We start from the raw sequence: 18,086 nt of genomic DNA, 5'->3' as shown, positions 1-18,086 counted from the left end.
AGGTTTACGATCACGAATTTGTTTAATTCTGTCTGAAATCGAGTGAGAAAAATTTGACGTTTCCATCAGCTGATATGAATCAATATGGCTGCTCGCAAAGCACGTTTTCTATTCACGGTCGAAGAGACGCTTATAAATGAGTATTGCCGTGTGTGAACTAGAAAAACATTACAATAAAAAATCGTGAAATTTTACAAAGTATCGTAAATTTCATATTTTACCATGGCTGGTAGCGAAAAAGTATTAGAAGGATTTATTTGTCCGATATGTATGACTGAATTTAAGGCACCTAATCAATTAACTAAACATTTCGAGGATTTTCATAACAATGATCCAGAAATTCTCAAGTCGCTTAAAGGTAAGAACTTTGGTATTTTCAATTGAACGGGGATCTTTTAAATTTGTAAAACAAAAATATTAACAAATAAATTCGTATATTTACATTAAAAATGAACTAATGCGATCGACAAAGTAGCATCTTAAAGCTGTTCTTATTTCTAGATCTCTTTGGCAAGGCAAAAAAAAAAATCTTAAAACAAGATGAAATACCAGAATCATTTTCGGGCTCTATATCAAATAAAAGACAATATAGTCCAGAAATTAATTGGGGACCTCAAGAAATTGGTAAAAACATGCATTATAATATTTAATGTTAAGAAAGTTTTATTTAGTGTTACAGTAAATTTTTTTCTTTTTTTTTTCTGAAATTTTAGACTGCAATGTCCCCTTAAACATTAAGGATTATTATTTCTAGCTGTGTATCCTTCCAAACTTAACAAGTTTTATAAAGTATATAATTAAATAAAACTTTCAGGTATGATGAAATCACATACAGCTTACTTTAAAGATATAAGAAATGCAAGACTGGAACGATATTCTTCAGAAACAAATAAACTCATAATAAGATTAGATAAATTATTAAATAATTTACCAACGGATCCTGTTGATAGGAAAGGTAGAATTACTAATTCGGTCATTATTTGTGTCAAAAACATTCACATTCCTTGACAAAAGTAACTTGACACTCTTGTTTTTGTTGATACAGTTCATGAACGTGCCATTGTGCCATGGATAGATGAGAAAGATGTGAAGTTATGTCCTACATGTGCAAAGAGTTTTCATGTTGCAAGAAGAAAACATCATTGTAGACTTTGTGGAGCTGTTATGTGCCACAATTGTACAGTATTTCTATCTCTGCAAGATGCACGTACGTAAAAAATTCCAAAAAATTATAGTAAAATAATTTTGTACAAACAAAAAAAAAGAACTAATTTATAGGGAAAATGACAAGTCCTGTATCAGTACAAGATGATTCTGCAGTGTCTCCTACTTCAGAACGACGAATTTCCGAGCGCATAGTACGTGCGGGTATTGGTCTAACAAAATTAGCCAGATCACCGTCCAGTGGTAGCTTGAATAGTGTTTTATCGTTGGTTAACGATTCGGCAGCTGGCGAACAACATTTTAGAATTTGTATGCATTGCGCAAATTTACTTGATGCGAGAGAAAAACAAAAAGCAAAACACTTCGATAAACCAATCGTATGTCAGTTTTATGAAAAAATGAGAGCATACATGGAAGAAGCTTCACAACATATGCAAATGTACAATAAAATGGGGGAGTCTTTGAAGTATGTCACCATAAGACTTTATATCGGCTGTAACAACGTTTCTCAAACTTGATCCAGGGATTTTTAGATTTAAATTACTTTAATCATTTTTAAAAAACAACAATTTTAGAGTATATTAAAAAGATAATAATTGTACTGTAACGGGTCCGCAAGAAGATAAAGTTTGAGAAATGCGATCTATGATATAAATTTCTACCATTACGATTCATATTAAAAAATCTGTTTGTTTAGTGAGGGAGAAACTACATACAACTTAGACGACGCGCAGGCTTTACGAATTAAAATCGCAAAATTAGGTGAAAATATCGATTTAATTAGTAAAAGAATTTCTGTACTGGGAACAAGATGCGTAGAAAATCCACCGCAAGAACAAGAACTCCGATTGCATCACATGGTTAGAGTATCTGCGATGATATTTCTAAAAGAAGAATTGTTGAGTATACAATCTTTACCGTCGGCAGAAAAATATGCAGAGTTGCAGATAGAACGTCAGAAACGATTAGAAGCTAGAATTGCATATGAAAGACAGTTAGAAGAAGAACAAAGAGAGAGATCTAAAGAATATCGTAAAAGGGAAGCGTGGAATACCGAGGCTCGATCTTCTGTAAAGGAAAATCAGGTAATTCTACGTTTATCGAAGTTACGTACAGTAGTGCCCACATAAATGACCGCGGCCGGTCCCGAGCGTGGTCACTTAAATGGGTACTATCGTATATCGATTAATCGATATCGATATATTATTTGTGTAGCCGGTAGTGGTGGTGAATCAATCACAAGGCTGGGGACCGTCGAACGTTACTCCTAAAATGCCTCCGTCTATGGATCCTATAATTGAGCAAATGAGTAATCTTCGAGCTTATATTAAACAAGCTAGAGATGATTGCAGATACGATGAAGTTGCTACCTTAGAAAGCAATCTTAGAGAATTACAAAGCATATACTTTACTATGAATCAAGGTAATAATAGCGATGGATAGAAACACAGCTAAGCCTGCATTTTTTTTACAAGGTAATATCGTATTTCTTATAAAAAATGAGACTTACAAATATTTCGATTATGTCCAAAGTTTCACGTATCACTGCATCTAATTTGTATACAAGATGAAGCGTGTAAAGCATATCACTCGAATAACTTGTTCATTTTTAAAAAATGAAAAAATGCTTGAGATACGATAAGTAGTTTCAAACATTCTTTTCAACCTTTAAAAACAAACGAGTTGTCCAGATGTCTTGTTTTAAATGTCCCATCCTGTATTATTGCACAATGTGATATATTTCAAGGGTTCCTTTATATTAATCAATTTAATCGCATTACCGATATATTTCATAAAGCATATATCTATTGTTGTATATAATGACACTAAAGAAAGTATATAATTTTTAATATGAAGTTTATATTAAAGTATATCAGAATACATCAAAAAATAAATTCTTACAATACTCGTTTATATACACTATAAAGATTGTTATTTATACTGCGCTTCTAAAATATTTAAATGGACGTTTTACTTCTATTGCGTAATAGCGATTATCGGTAATATTATTTTTATTAGATTTTAAGTAAATTTGTATGAATGTAATAACACTTGTACAACATTATTTTCGCCTCCTTTTACGATACCAATTTAAGCTAGCTTAACTTGTTTCGATAAATATCGAATATCGATATACATGTTCCTTTATCGAAATAGACGTTTGCATACTTAAACGTATCTTGTAAATATTTTATTTAACGTATTCCAGTACTGTAACTGGTAATTCTTGCGAGCTCAATGCATTTTCTATCATATTTCCTTCATTTTGTTCAACAGCCGTGTTGTCGGAATCGCTTGTAGAACTCTCACGAAGTTCGAGAACACATTGCGGTAATTCAGTAGTAGTTATTTCATTTTGATTAATATTTAGATTAGACAGATTTAATGAATCGTTTGTAGAATTATTATATAAAGTATTACTGGATGTAAACGTATTGCTGTTCAAAAAAGCTGGAAGCTCGTCTGACCGCGCTTCCTCGTTTAATTTAATTTCTTCTACACTTTGTCCAAAATTATTTAAAAATACGGGTAAATCACGAGACAACATTTCCTGTTTCTCAAAACCATACTCTTTTGAATAATTATTATTTGTATTTTGCGTACGTACCGGTTGTTTCGTATGTTCGCCACTGAACTTCATCAAATCAGACTCATCTACATTTGACAATGTTTCCGCGTGTTTCTGTTGAATGATTGCATTCTCAACGTTTCTTAAATGTTTTTTATTATGTTCCTCTTTTATGGAAACCAATTTTGTCGACTGCATATTTCTTTCCAGCGAACTGTTGCGCGTCGCATTATTTATTACCTTATTACCATTAGCCTCAGAAGGTAATCCGAATATTAACAACTCGTTAGAATCAGTATCTTGTAGATCTACTTTTTCCTCTAACAATTTTTTTATAACCTCATCTGAAATATCTACAGGGGCTGCAGGCCCACATTCTGGCCGTTTTGGTAGTTCCTCTGTTAATAAAAATAGAAAATAGTGAATCCACAATATGTATATGGTTTTATAAATAAAGCTAGTTGTACATTTTTATATGTCACACCTTTTAAAATGTCTCCTGCCAGGTAATCGGCTGCTCTAAATAATTCTGCTTTCACTAGAAGGTTTAATAAATTGCGTAACGTTGGTCTCTTTCTTCCCATTGTTCCCCATTCTGCCAAAAATATTTCAGCTGCATTCCTCCTCTGTTGTTGAGCAGCATGCTCGATCATGCTGTGATCAAAATGCATGGGAAGGAAATATAAAAATGAATGAATTATTCTTCTTGAACTTATTCATTTGTAAATATTTAAGAATTTGTTATAACATCACCTAAGATGTTCTGCATTGAATTTCGGAAGATTAGATGTTTCACATTTTGGTACAATTGCCATTAACTTTTTCCATGAGTCTGACATATTTAATATTTGTCCGAGCATATATAACTCTGCAGGTCTTAATTTTCTCAATTCTGTGTCTAAGCAAACTGTATTTTTTGACATTGTGCTATTATTTCATATGGTATTAAATTTGTTAATATACAGATGGTGTACAGGATTCAACAATTATACTTTCTGCATGAATTTACACTTCTGAAAAATATTTTGTATAGTTGTAATAAAAGTTATTTGAACATATGTGTATTAATTGTAATTATACAATGTTGACGTAAATGTGTAAAATCACGTGATAAATCAAGTAATTACAAAATCATTTAAAACGATCGTGATGATAAAACATATAACAATTAGTGTGTAATTGTTATCAATTCAACATTTTATAATAAATATTAATGAACAATAGTATAAATGTAAGAATATAAAAATACGTATATATTTATGTAGTATTTCTTTAAAATATTTAAAAAGGATTCCTAACCTTTTCGTATTTAATTTCATTTCCTTTAATACGCGAAACATTTCTCTTTTTTGTAAGTTCGATATTAATACGCTATTTATTATTATTTAGTCTTGTTTCTAACTACTAGTTATTTAATTTTACAAGGTATTTATTTAAAATATTTGCTTACGTTTTTGTTTTAAACGAATTATGTCCGTAAATAATTCTAAAAAAACAAGGCAATAGTTCTAACTATGGTAATAAACGAGCCAAAATGAACTTCACCAGATAGATATAATCATAGAATTAACGTATAAATAACATAAAACATATTATTGAAATACTTTATTTTGTTTCCATAAATCGTAAAAAGTTTATATAAAAATTACATTAAAAATTGTGTTTTTTTTTTACAAGACAAATGCATGTTTAAGCATAAGACAGAAACTGTAGTACACACTAAATATCACAGACTTGGCAAAGTTACACTACAGTGAACCAGTCTGAAAGTAAACATTGGATCATTTTTAATACTTGTTAAAGTATTTACTAATAACGAAATAACATTCTACAAACCAATTTTCATAATCTATCTGATACATCTTTAGCATTTTCTTTGCCATTAGCAATTCTAGATCCAAACTGAAATGCTCTCTTAGGAAAGTTAGCAGTATTTTGGAAACCAAGTTTATATGCCAATAAACGTAATAACAACTTATCTCCCACACCAGATGGCATTTTATCTGTTGGGTAGCACCTATAAATAATTCAACGATGCTGTATTTTTGTTAACAATTCCGCCATTTTTCAAGTACACCATTTACCTTTCCCATGGTTTTAATTGTTGCACATATCGTACTATATTTTCATCTAAGTATGGCAGCCTCGATTGTTTCCCGTGATCGGATACAATACGATCGTCACGACCTAAATTTCGTTCAGAGATTCTAGCTAATTCGATACTTAATTCTTGCGCTAGAGCGTTCCAACCCTTATGTTTTAATATTGTTCTATGCCTCATGTATCCACCAAACAATTCGTCTGCTCCCATGCCTAACAAAACTACCCTACACGGCGATTCGTAAAAATTGTTGCTCGCTGAAAGCGTGCCCCTGGCACGACTTGCAAACCATACAGCACAACCTAAGCTCTCGTCTAATATCGTACAAAGCGGATATAATAAATTGGAAATTCGCGCAGAACGATATTTCTGCAATTCTATTTGAGAGACATTTACCTGGAATAAACACACATTAGTTTAAGATCACCTGTACAACGCTAGGAAATATTTAATCGAAGTAACGATTTACGATTACAACTGAAATGGATAATCGATAGTAATCGCTCGTGACAAACGATAATTTGAAAAAGCGTTAATACTATACTTCAAGAAAGTTCCACTTCCTTTTTGGGCAAATCTTTAAAAGTTCTGAGAACGTCTGCTTTCCAGTTTTTCGATCGGGAACATCGTACTGAATTTGTGTACATTGTCTTTCATTGTTCGCATTAGATTTCATAGATGTGTTAACTAACTTTTCGAACGCAACATTGATCAAATCGATATATTCATTTTGTGGAACGTATTTGTCGGCGATCAATGCTAAAATAGCGGAATCTAAACCTCCAGAAAATAATACGCCTATTTTCGCGTGATCGCACGTAACATTTTCCCCACGTAAAAATAGCTTAATACAGTTCTTACAATATTTTGGTTGTTTCTTTACTCGAACTTCGACAGCTCTATGAAGAAGTTGCGATAGTTGATCTACTCTTTCATATATATCTTTATTTTGTAAAAAATATTGCAATGTCATGTAAGAGTTTTCAAAGTAAGGACTATTTTCAAAACATTCTAAATCTATAACATCTGGGTGTAAATGCAGATTTGCCAATGTATCAGATTCTAATATAGTTTCTTTAATATCGATATCTACGCTTAAATGTGTTTCCAATACATCGATAACGTCCGTGAATCTTAAGTCTGGCTCTCTCCATGGATAGCATGCAAGATTTACCCTTAAATTAGCTAAATTCATCACGAAAATGCCAATTGCAGGAACCTCTACAATTCCATTTATTTGTTTATTTGCAACAGATGTTAATATTAGAATATTTTCATCTGTGTTTGCTTTTAAGAGCAAACTATGTCGCCCTATAGTATCTCTGCCAAAGTACAGAAGGTTGCTGGATTTTTGAAAGTATATGAAACTGTAAGGCCCTTGTATTTCTTTAAATACAGATATAATAGTTGGAGATGATTGAAGAGCATTCAATACCACATCAGTATCACATATGTTATCTTGAGCCTGCAACAATAGTTTCATTCTTACTACAATACAGATATAAGAATAAGATTTATTCACATAATGTCCAACACTCATGATGTAAGATATTTACCAAATTTCCAGAAAATATATCTCCATTCCAAAGAAGAATATTGCCATTAGAATCTATGGCAGGTTGTTCAGTAAAATTAGAGCCTTGCATCCATAATACAGAAGCAGCAAAATGTCCAGACCAATTTTCAGTTAAATGTTCGAACTTTTCTGTTGCTTTATCAGGACCACGAGCAATTATTAAGTCCTTACAAATATTCCACTGACGAAATAATACACGTTCGTTAATACATATTTTCATAACCTAACTAAATTTATCTTGTATGCGTGTATAAATATAAATAATAATACCTCGTTTGAAACTTTCACATTGTTCTCTTGGCTTTGTGAAATATAACAAAATATTCCGCACATTTTTTTATCGATGTATTACGAACATAACCTAAAATTAGAAAATATTTTATAAATAAAATGTTCTCGCAATATTTATTTACAGTATATTTATGGTATTGACGTAAACAATCGAATATGTAGTGTTCATAATTTAAATACAAATAAAAACACAAAATTGTTTTAATTTGTCTGTTATCATCGACTGTAGTTGTGGTCAAGAGACAATGAAATTACAGAATAAATAATTCTCTCTATAAGAAAACCTAAATCTTTGATATAAAATATACTTATGTCTACATAAAAATTCAAATAAATGTAACATTGACGGAACTAATCATGTGTATTTAATGAAAATAAAAATGCCAAATTCGCCCAACTTGTTCATTGTTAATCTTCTAGATAAAACATTTTACATAGTGATATTAAATTATTGACTTTCGTATCTAATGTCACCTGTAATTTTTTTATATTTCCTCAAATATATTTTATAATACGTAGGTATATAAAAAATTTAATTAGCAAAAGTAACACGTGCGAGTACATTGAATAATTTGCATTAGTCATTTGGCTTTCGACGTGAAATTCTCGCCATATTGTCGAAGATGAAATCCTAATCTTGAAAACACAATTAAAAGAATTCAAAAATTGAACATTGCACCGTTGTCGATAGTGACTCAGTTGAAGTACAATTTATGCCTTTATGTTGTTAAACGTATTTTTATTTCATTACCGTGAGTGTAACCGAATAAAGCGGTTTGACGATTAAATAAATACATCGATTGTTTCTGACAGTTCGTCGATCTATTTACAATATGATCAATACGGGGTATGTAACATACGTTTTAAACGATAGTTTTTAATTAATTCTGCAAGTCAGCTCCAAATTATAATATGTTCTCACATTTCTCCATTTTAATAAGCATGCGAAAATAGGATTAGTGCTGCTATTTGAATGTAGATCAAATGAATGAAATTTTTTTCAGATACAATTAATATAATTACTCTATTAATTTGGGCTTGATTGTAAAACATCCTTGATCCAATTCTTCTTGTTTTAATGTGATGAATACAGTTGTTAGATAATTTAAATAAATAAAATTGATTAGTTTATAAAATAATTATACATATATCATGCAAATATTCACTATAGAAAACTTGCTGGTCGTACAATTTTTATCACTGGAGCATCAAGAGGCATTGGGAAAAGTATTGCTGTGAAAGCTGCAAGAGATGGAGCTAATATTATTGTTGCAGCTAAGACTGCAGAACCGCATCCAAAATTACCAGGAACTATATACAGTGCAGCTGCAGAAAGTAATTATCTTACTTTCAGATCATAATAACAACTATAAATAATAGTTTTTATTATGTTAACTCTTTGTACACTTCCAACTTGGTTACTAACAAGGGATCCCTCCCTTGTAAATATTCTAAAAATGTCCCATTTGCAATTTTGAAATGAAAGTTCCACTCATCATAAGAGAATATCTTTATTTTTCTGGAGTAACCAAATAACAAACACTTAAATTCTAAATATACACAAAATTTATTGTAATGGGGCAAGTCTTGACATTCCTTTATCAGTGACCCTCCTTTTCCAATGTGCTTCAAAGTTAATGAGACTGGTGATCTCATTATTATGATAATTTATTTTATTTTATTAGAACTGAAATGACTGTAAAATAAGATAGCATGCTATTTGAAATAGTATTTTAAACAGTTATTTTAGAAATGATCAAGTTTAGTAAATAGTTACCTTAGATTCTATTGAAGGGGTTTCTGACCAGAAATATTTTATCTATTAAACGTTAATATAATGTTACATGTTATCATAACATTGAAATTAACAGAGAAAATATTAATTTGTTTTAGTTGAGCAAGCAGGTGGAAAAGCATTGCCATGTATTGTAGATGTAAGGGATGAAGCACAAGTGGTTTCTGCAGTAGAGAATGCTGTTAATAAATTCGGTGGTATCGATGTTGTTATTAATAATGCGAGCGCAATTTCTTTAACAGGCACGACATCCACGGATATGAAAAGATACGATCTTATGAATAATATTAATACTAGAGGAACATTTCTTGTGTAAGTATACAAATCCCTGTATTGATTGTTTGAATTGGTAACTTATATTAATCAGTTTCATATTAATGTTTCAAGGTCTAAAGTTTGTTTACCTTATTTAAAGAAAAGCCCAAATCCTCATATAGTAAATATAAGCCCACCATTGAGTATGAAACCAATATGGTTTAAAAATCATGTTGCATATACTATATCTAAGTATGGTATGTCAATGTGTGCTCTTGGTATGGCAGAAGAATTTAAAGATGCTGGTATTGCCGTCAATGCTGTTTGGCCAAAAACTGGTAAATTTTAATCGATCATTAGTTAAATCAATGTTATTCGTCTAGCGTTAAAAATCCCGATTTGTTCAGATATAATGTTTATGTTTTAAATGTAAAAATTTTTATTTCATATCTTTCTTTAAGCTATCCATACTGCCGCAGTTGAAATGTTATCTGGCCCAAGTTCAAGCGATTATAGTCGCAAACCTGAAATAATGGGAGATGCTGTTTATGCTTTAATTTGCAGAGATAGTAAATCCGTCACTGGACAATTTTTAGTCGACGAAGATATTTTGAAAAGCGAAGGAATTACAGACTTCACTAATTATGCATGCAATCCAGGTAAGTTATATACAAATAGTGCCCACATAAGTGACCGCATTTTTGCCCACTTAAATGACCGCACTTTTACCCACTTAAGTGTCCGCGGTTGTTCCCACCAATTCTTAGGAGCCAAGCGGCTTCGAACATTGCAATGTAATCTGTCCTCCATCAATGCATGGTACTTTTGTTCCAATATGTGCAGTTTAGCTATTTTTTCTATCTATTTGACCCGAAAGTTACAATTTCATAATATTAGCGCCGCGTGTACGGAGTACGAAAAATGGCGGTCGTTTTACGATAAAAAGCGCGGCTGCCGGGGAGTTAATATAAATAAAGCAATAACTTACAAAAATATGTTTTACCGTATCTTTAAAACATTTTTCAAACTCTTTTGCTTTTTTCCTCAGCAAACAAAGACAAGCTGATGCTTGATTTCTTCTTAGAAGAGAATTTGGATGGGCTGAATTTACAAGAACAGTTAATTAATATTATTGGAGAAAAGAAAACTGAAAGTACACAAGATACTAGTAAATCAAATTTACAAATTGAACAAATATTTACGGCTATTGAAGCTAATTTAAGTGGCGAACTTGTTAGTAAAACAGGGGCTATATTTCAATTTAATGTTAACGGTAATTAAAGTTCTGTAATAATCAGTTACTTTGTTAATGCTCTGTCATTTATTCGTTATTCTCCGACTGTATTATTTAATGTAAATTTTGCAGGTGATCAAACTAATACTTGGTATTTGGATCTTAAAAATGGTAATGGTTCGACGGGTAAAGGGGAACCAAGTCAGCCGCCAGATGCTACATTAACAATGGATTCTAAAAATTTTTTTGCGATGTTTTCGGGTAAGTAATAATATTAAAATAAAGTATCAGGAGACGAAGGGTATTTATGTAGCTATAGTTCGTTAACAAATACAGTAGTACCCACTTAAGTGACCGCACTTTTGCCCACTTAAATGTCTACGTAACTTGACGCCGGTCGTTATCGATACATTGTATATATGTAGGTATATGGTTTCGGGTGTCAGCTATTGTATCTCACTCACACTTATCTTCTTTCCTTATCTCCGTTAAATTCTGGGAAGTAACCATGCCAACTTAAATGTCCGCGCTCGGGACCGGCCCGATATAGATATTATTACTACTGTAATAATATATTAATATCTGTTTGAGTATAGGTCGTATTTGTTCATAATTTGTACTAAAAAATTTTGTTTAGGAAAATTGAAACCGGCATCAGCATTCATGATGGGTAAGTTAAGAGTCCAAGGTAATCTTCAGAAAGCAATGAAGTTAGAAAAATTAATGCAAAGTTTGAAATCTAAATTATAAAAATAAAATATACATTAGTATATTTCTTTTTTTAAAGCGACACGTGCATTAATTGATTATAACAAATATCGCGAAATGTTTAAATTTTGAAAATGTTATATCTTTTGTGAGAATTTAATATTACAAATGACATGTTTATACAACCGTTAGAAGTAAGTATAGTACATATTTTCATATATTATTGTAATATATATTTTATAACTATTAAAGAAGTTAATCTTTTATGTATAAATTACATAATTAATATATTTTTTATACATTTGTATACATCGGTAATATTTGGCATTCTCCTCATAAAAAAAGAAGTAAGTCTGGGGAGAAGTTTGTTACTACAGTTTTTACTTTTTCGTACGTGCCAAAGAAAATAAAACCACCTAAAGCTATCCAAATTATTCTAGGCCCAATACCAGCATAAAGTCTGCAAAATTTATAGTGATTATGTTTACATAGACATGTTTCACATTAACAATAAAGTTCATTAGATTATTAGTTGTAAATTAAATTGCAAATCTTACCCGGGCAAACCCTTTTCTTTATATACATCTTTTAGCATATATAATATTTTCAGTTTCTCAGAATTTGTATTTTTATGAGCGAGCATTATTCTCGTCTTTACTACGTCTAATGGCGTAGTAATAGAAGCAGATATACCACCTAACAAGTTACTTATAGTCATTTGTACATTAAATAAAATATAGTAATGTACAATTAAAGTTTTAAACCTGCAATTGCTCCACAAATAGCGCTTTCCACGGGAAGGATATCCCGATCGACATTAAACTTCCAGACTTTCTTTAAATATTCCCATATTGGAAACTGTATTAAACTAAAAGGCATGTCTCTTAACACAGTACTCCAATATCCACGATATAGTAATCTAAGGGTAATATCTTGTTTATTTAATACTAAAGCTTGTTTCCTTTGTTTCACAACTTCTATGGGTACTCTTATCAGACATGCTACCTTTATTTAAAGCATGATAATTAAATTACATTTTACCAATTAAAATTTTTCAATATATAAATGAAATTTAGTGATACAAATTTTTTTAAATCATACGATTTTTAATAATTAAATATCTTCATTTATATATTGGCTTCATGGATTAAAGTTTCTCATAAATTTTACCATTTCTGCTAAAGATGCAGCCCCCATATGAAGCAAGGAATGATATTTCTCAGGAACTTTACATTGTACAACAGTTTTAATACCTTCATAAGTTACAAAAAATAAGGATGCTGTAATATTGTAAAAAACAAAATATAATTTAATTTCTGTAGTTTTATAGTTCTCTATTTATAAAAAGGGTTTACAAAATGTTTACTGTACCAGTTGGTGCAGAACCAATCAAAACAGGAATAACTCCTTTATAAAGACCAGAACATCCACCTGACTTTCTAAATCCTTGTTTAGCTTGTAATCGTGTTTTTAATGTATCCAATGGAAATAATGCTACATCAACAGAAGTACCAGCTAATCCTCCTGCCTATTCAAAATTATGCATTTCTCTAATCTTTGTGTAATTTGTAGAAGAAATTATTTAATCAAATTCAAGGACAAGAAATATGAAATTACTAAGAGACAAATACATGAAGCTAAAAATAGAAAATACAGATAAAAAAAAGAAATTTATGCCTCTCAAAATACATATAGTGTTAAATTAAATTAGGAATTATTGAATAAAATTTGCTTTATTCTTAAAGTTAATTTTATAATTAAACAATGAAAAAAGGAAAGAAAAAAAAATAAAAATATTCAAATACACATGACACTTTTATTAGAATCACTGAAATAGTAAATATCTTTGTAAAGAATTTAGATTTTTAGAAAGCGAAGTTTAATTTTCCCGCAATTCTTGCATTAATTCCGTTCTGTATATGTTGAGAAATATTTAAATAATTTAAAAGTATATTTAACTTACTATTAACGATGAAACGAAAATAGCATTCGTATTTGTTATTTGGGGCTGTTCCTCGTGTGTTGTCATTTGGTAATGGTGCTTAATAAAACAGTTACTAAATCAGTTATTTTCATGCGTACCCAATGCGTCTAACCTTCACGTTGCACTACACTTCGCTACATATAATAAAATAACAGCTGATGATACGTGTCTCGTGTTAAAGATCATATAATATTATCGTTGAAAATAAGAAACAGTTTATGAGAAGATTTAAAAGGTTTGAAAATACAATACTGTATAGCAAAACGAATATTTTTATGATTGCCTCGAAAATGATGGTTGAGCAACGTTATGATATAAAGGAAATAGTTGAGAATAATGTCTCTGGCAACATATTTCGATCTTACAAAAATTGGTGAGGTAGTCCATTTTCTAAATAATTATTACAACGTTGCGTAGATCTTCAAATCGATACTGTAGTTGCATTACAAATATAAAGTAACCATTATTTTAAAAGAAATCTGCCCAAAAATATTGTATATAGTTTATATACAATTCTAATCTAATTCGTCTTTGATTTTCATAGTAATTCATTAGTTTTCAAATTTTAATTTTTGAAATATTATTTATTTAGAACACAAACAATAATTTTTCTTATACTACTTAAAATAAAACAAATAATAAAATTGATGGTGTTTGCAATTTAATATTGCAAAAGGCTGGAAATAATAGTTTTTCTTTTTTCTTTTTTAATATTTAATCAATCATATATTTATGAAAATAGTAATAGTAATTATTTCTTAAACTTAAACACTTCAAGTTAATAACATATGATATAAAGTATTATAATTTTATTTAAGTTGCGAAAGTATAAGTAGATTTTGTATGTGAATCACCATTAGGTGCAATTAATTTTACAGATTGTGGGTTAGGTATACGAAAACCTCCCAAAATTGTATTCTCTTTTCTTGTATTATAAGATTGACTTGACATATTAGTTCCACAAGATAGAAGGTATGAGTTTCCTGTATTCCTATAAATAGAAGGATATTAATTACTTTGCGAAAACAAAATCTTCATTGTCATATGTTTCTCTCTTGTCTTTTTACTCTGTTACTGAGACATTTGACTATATTCAGTTTAATTTAAAATTGCATAAATTTTGTATTTTTCAATAATCTGCATATCTTATACCTTCCTTTGTTCCTTCTATTAATAGAATTAAATGGCGTAGAGGTATCACTCATAGAATGCGGTGTTCTGTTTTGTATTTCAAGAGACATAATTTTTTTTCTTTGATCTGCATTTTCTAACTTTAGTTTCATATACTTGTCTCTTAGTATTTTCGTGTTTTGTGTAAGATTATAATAGTGGGACTTCAGCATTTCATACTTCTTGTCCTTGAATTTGATTAAATGATTTAGATAATTTTTTTCTACAAATTGCACAAAGATTAGAGAAACGCACAATTTCATAAAAACGTTGTATCATGAGTTTCGTTTGATTGTTTTGAAATCCGCATATTTTGTTTAACGACTCCAGAGATTCAGTCACGGGCGCGAAAAAGTTTTCCACTCGTGCTAGAGATGGTTGTTGTAATTCCACAGAATAGACACCCATTTGCTGGCATTGAGGGCACTGTTTCTCTGCTACATTACGAAAAAATCATTTTTTATCAAGATATAAAATATTTTTTTTAACTCGAACGTTGTCGCCCGCCGAATTCCCTCTTGTAAATTTAAAGACTGCAGCTGTACTCATCGTAGGAGATAGTGAAACAACTATACTCTTTGTATGATGCTTACTGTTTCAATTATTTTTAATTTTTACCTTGTTGTATACAACCATTACAATATATGTGACCGCATTGTGTTAAACAAAATGGTTTCTTTCCTCTCTCAGTCGTGGTGAAACATTTATTACAAATGAACAGATCCATGTTTACTGTCTACTAGAAACAACTTAATAAAATTTTATATATATTATATGACTGTCTGGTTGAACATTTACATTAAATTGACGAAGAGTGTTTTGAAACAATTTCGTTTGAAATCGAATTGATTATTAGTTCGAGTAATGGTGGCGCTAGTCAGTGATGGATTTTTGTGGGAGTTTTCCCTCGCAAAATTCTGCGCATGCGTAAGCTGACGTCCATCACTGGCGCTAGTTGTCTTTTCCATGGGTGATAAAACAGTTACGTTGATATTTAATTGTTACGGTATCTGTGATTTTGTTAGTTTCTGGTCGAATATCATTTCTAGAATTATTTAATTATTATGTTGTCTGCGATTTTAGTTAATTTCTGATTGAATATGATTCCTAATCAGAAATTGTAATTCCATTTATATTGTCGGTGAATGAAACTTCGTTCGGGAATCGAAGTTTCGTGTCGAGTGAGCCGAATACTTCCGAACCGAGACGAGACGAAACGAAACGAAACGAACCGAGAGAAGCTAAAAATAGTTCAGATTAGAAGCATTTACCTGACCGAAACGAATCGAACGTTCAGTTTTTGGTGGAATTAGTCGAAAATTATATTGTTTGTTTATTTTTTTTATTAAGTATTTGCAGTACAATACGTGTTCGAACCGTATCGTGGTTAGTTCGTTGTCCATAGTTTCGATTCCCTAGAGAGCAGCGTGGAAGGCAGATAAAAGAGATGGACGATAGGGAACTAATTTTGAATGTGAAGGAATACGAGGAGCTCTACGATACTAGCACTACAGATTACTACAATCAGCTCGTGCGAGATAAAATATGGGAAGAAATAGCAGCGAAAATGGGAGTAACAGGTCAGAAACGAGTTAGATATAAATTGTTTAATTAAGTAGTTCCTATCATCGTAGAAATTTCGGATGAATCGTAGAAACTAGTCTTTGGCAAAAACATCGCGAAAACGTAAATTAAACGAGATAGAGAAATGGGAATGCGAAACTACTGTTGCTTTTGTGATTAATATTCGAAGCTTTTTAGGTGTTTGCTCTAAAGTAGTTCATTGTATTGCTTCCATCGATTGTACAAAAAGAAAAGTATTAGGTAGAATATTTCTCATGTTTTACATAAATATCGACATTCTAATTGTCGTTTTAAGGTAAACGATGTAAAACGAGGTGGAGTTATCTGAGGGATCTCTATATGAAATCTCGAAAGACTAGGAAAATGAGGCGTGCAGATGGTAGCACCACGACGAAACCGTGGACATACGAATACGAGATGGAATTCTTGAATCCGTTTCTTGGTCAGCTGAAATCGAGTCAGTTTATTCGCAATAGGAGACAAGGATTACAGCACAAGTCTGAGTTACCGCTTCCTGAAGAAATTACGTTAAATTCCGTCGCAGAAAATGTTCCTCCATCATCTTTGACACCAAATCGTGTTTCTCCTCCCCCTCCTCCTTCTTCTCCCTCATTGGACCAGAGTTTAAAGTGTACGTTTAGAAAACCAGAGTCCGTTAGCTCCGCAGCGTTTGTTCAGGACGCTTCGAACGGTAGACCAGCGCTACCTTGCGACGCTTTGTTGAAATACTTCGAAGCCGTTACGGAAACCGTTAGAGGATTCTCGCCCACGCTTCAAGTGAAAGTAAAGTCGGAAATATCGAAAATAGTACATCAAGCAGAGTTAGAGCATATTCAGCAGACACAGTTCGAACCTTTCCTACAACCAGGGCAGGATTTGACACACATACAGTTTTCACCCGATAACACGGTAAATTCCCAATATGAATTTGAATACTGTGTAACCAAGCAAGAGCAACCGGGATGAACGCTCTGGTAATTGATTACGAGAGATTACGTTTTAAACCAAGGCCTGCCAGAAATTCTTTACTCTCGTCGGTTCTGATTCTTGCTGTGAAGTTAGTAAGTATTCATAACCTAACTCGTAACGCGTATAGTCCGAGAAAACAATATTAACCTTCGAAGTCCGAATGCTTGAGCAGTTTTGATCCATAAAGAAAATTCAGATATACGTGTGTATATATTTTGAAGGACGATCTTGAAATAAATTCTGCTGCGATTATTTTTCATATTCATTATTAGCTTTTAACGCCTGCTTTCGTGAAACTTTCGACTTTCTTCGTTGCTGCTCTACTGAATACTGATTTAAGTTCCTGTTGTCAAGGTAGAACTAACATTGTTTTGTTATCTTAAGCAATAAAGCACTAGTTGATTTATAGCGTACAATCTATGAAACAGGTTAAAGAGACCCAGCATTTAGACTACGAGGGTTAGTATAGTGTACATAAGGTAAACATAAAAGATTTTGTGTTTGCTACTTTTGTAAATATCGAAATAAATAAAAAGTTATTAACTTGCGACTTTTGAAACTACAGCCTTACCTATTTTTGTCTTAATTATACATTCTACAGAAAGTAAATAGCTTTACAAACAGTATTGCACAATAAGGGGGAGAATATATTCTTTGTAGCATAGATTTTTAATCCCAGGATCCGT

General features: G+C 31.4%; 7 protein-coding genes across 13 annotated transcripts; 3 read left to right on the top strand and 4 right to left on the bottom strand.

The window, feature by feature from the left end:
• Positions 1-94: 94 nt before the first annotated feature.
• On the top strand, positions 95-5,634 carry Rbsn-5 (Rabenosyn-5). Of its 3 annotated transcripts, XM_076770016.1 has the most exons (8): positions 95-358; positions 502-624; positions 815-955; positions 1,046-1,207; positions 1,279-1,630; positions 1,862-2,249; positions 2,380-2,639; positions 5,411-5,634. In XM_076770016.1, exons 1-7 carry the CDS (start codon positions 223-225, stop codon positions 2,605-2,607), a joined length of 1,530 nt encoding a protein of 509 aa, XP_076626131.1. In that variant the 5' UTR covers positions 95-222; the 3' UTR covers positions 2,608-2,639; positions 5,411-5,634. The 3 variants fall into 3 exon arrangements, with proteins under 3 accessions (XP_076626131.1, XP_076626132.1, XP_076626128.1); XM_076770017.1 differs by lacking the exon at positions 5,411-5,634 and having other exon boundaries at positions 1,046-1,177; positions 2,380-3,095; XM_076770013.1 differs by lacking the exon at positions 5,411-5,634 and having other exon boundaries at positions 2,380-3,095.
• Positions 3,108-5,231, bottom strand: Tub (interleukin 1 receptor associated kinase 4 tube). 3 transcript variants are annotated; one of them, XM_076770020.1, is made up of 4 exons: positions 5,184-5,231; positions 4,487-4,746; positions 4,218-4,387; positions 3,108-4,131 (listed from the first exon to the last, which is right to left on the bottom strand). In XM_076770020.1, exons 2-4 carry the CDS (start codon positions 4,654-4,656, stop codon positions 3,356-3,358), a joined length of 1,116 nt encoding a protein of 371 aa, XP_076626135.1. In that variant the 5' UTR covers positions 4,657-4,746; positions 5,184-5,231; the 3' UTR covers positions 3,108-3,355. The 3 variants fall into 3 exon arrangements, with proteins under 3 accessions (XP_076626135.1, XP_076626136.1, XP_076626134.1); XM_076770021.1 differs by having other exon boundaries at positions 4,487-4,743; positions 5,184-5,212; XM_076770019.1 differs by having other exon boundaries at positions 5,033-5,202.
• Positions 5,324-8,304, bottom strand: LOC143344190 (asparagine synthetase domain-containing protein 1). 3 transcript variants are annotated; one of them, XM_076770010.1, is made up of 7 exons: positions 8,176-8,304; positions 7,681-7,771; positions 7,391-7,591; positions 6,379-7,299; positions 5,818-6,230; positions 5,570-5,750; positions 5,324-5,496 (listed from the first exon to the last, which is right to left on the bottom strand). In XM_076770010.1, the coding sequence occupies exons 2-6, from the start codon at positions 7,741-7,743 to the stop codon at positions 5,576-5,578; spliced, it is 1,773 nt and encodes a 590-aa protein (XP_076626125.1). In that variant the 5' UTR covers positions 7,744-7,771; positions 8,176-8,304; the 3' UTR covers positions 5,324-5,496; positions 5,570-5,575. The 3 variants fall into 3 exon arrangements, with proteins under 3 accessions (XP_076626125.1, XP_076626126.1, XP_076626127.1); XM_076770011.1 differs by having other exon boundaries at positions 8,264-8,282; XM_076770012.1 differs by lacking the exon at positions 8,176-8,304 and adding an exon at positions 8,043-8,147.
• On the top strand, positions 8,294-11,947 carry Hsdl2 (Hydroxysteroid dehydrogenase like 2). Its single transcript, XM_076770018.1, has 8 exons — positions 8,294-8,548; positions 8,873-9,036; positions 9,595-9,808; positions 9,884-10,089; positions 10,213-10,410; positions 10,800-11,024; positions 11,118-11,246; positions 11,623-11,947. Exons 1-8 carry the CDS (start codon positions 8,535-8,537, stop codon positions 11,733-11,735), a joined length of 1,263 nt encoding a protein of 420 aa, XP_076626133.1. The 5' UTR covers positions 8,294-8,534; the 3' UTR covers positions 11,736-11,947.
• Positions 11,948-12,015: 68 nt separating this feature from the next.
• On the bottom strand, positions 12,016-13,793 carry LOC143344194 (mitochondrial S-adenosylmethionine carrier protein-like). The gene is made up of 6 exons (XM_076770022.1): positions 13,657-13,793; positions 13,065-13,221; positions 12,864-12,973; positions 12,458-12,698; positions 12,251-12,389; positions 12,016-12,153 (listed from the first exon to the last, which is right to left on the bottom strand). Exons 1-6 carry the CDS (start codon positions 13,720-13,722, stop codon positions 12,027-12,029), a joined length of 840 nt encoding a protein of 279 aa, XP_076626137.1. The 5' UTR covers positions 13,723-13,793; the 3' UTR covers positions 12,016-12,026.
• A 549-nt stretch (positions 13,794-14,342) lies between these two features.
• On the bottom strand, positions 14,343-16,386 carry LOC143344195 (uncharacterized). The gene is made up of 5 exons (XM_076770023.1): positions 16,119-16,386; positions 15,466-15,583; positions 15,103-15,284; positions 14,830-15,035; positions 14,343-14,668 (listed from the first exon to the last, which is right to left on the bottom strand). Exons 1-5 carry the CDS (start codon positions 16,248-16,250, stop codon positions 14,491-14,493), a joined length of 816 nt encoding a protein of 271 aa, XP_076626138.1. The 5' UTR covers positions 16,251-16,386; the 3' UTR covers positions 14,343-14,490.
• LOC143344196 (uncharacterized) lies at positions 16,295-17,942 on the top strand. The gene is made up of 2 exons (XM_076770025.1): positions 16,295-16,427; positions 16,727-17,942. The coding sequence occupies exons 1-2, from the start codon at positions 16,295-16,297 to the stop codon at positions 17,395-17,397; spliced, it is 804 nt and encodes a 267-aa protein (XP_076626140.1). The 3' UTR covers positions 17,398-17,942.
• The last annotated feature ends 144 nt before the right edge of the window (positions 17,943-18,086 follow it).

Source organism: Colletes latitarsis, chromosome 7 (assembly GCF_051014445.1).
Source record: "Colletes latitarsis isolate SP2378_abdomen chromosome 7, iyColLati1, whole genome shotgun sequence".
NCBI classification, from domain to species: Eukaryota; Metazoa; Arthropoda; class Insecta; order Hymenoptera; family Colletidae; genus Colletes; species Colletes latitarsis.
Note: the sequence above shows the minus strand (reverse complement) of the source record. Positions and strands in the feature narration are given on the sequence as shown.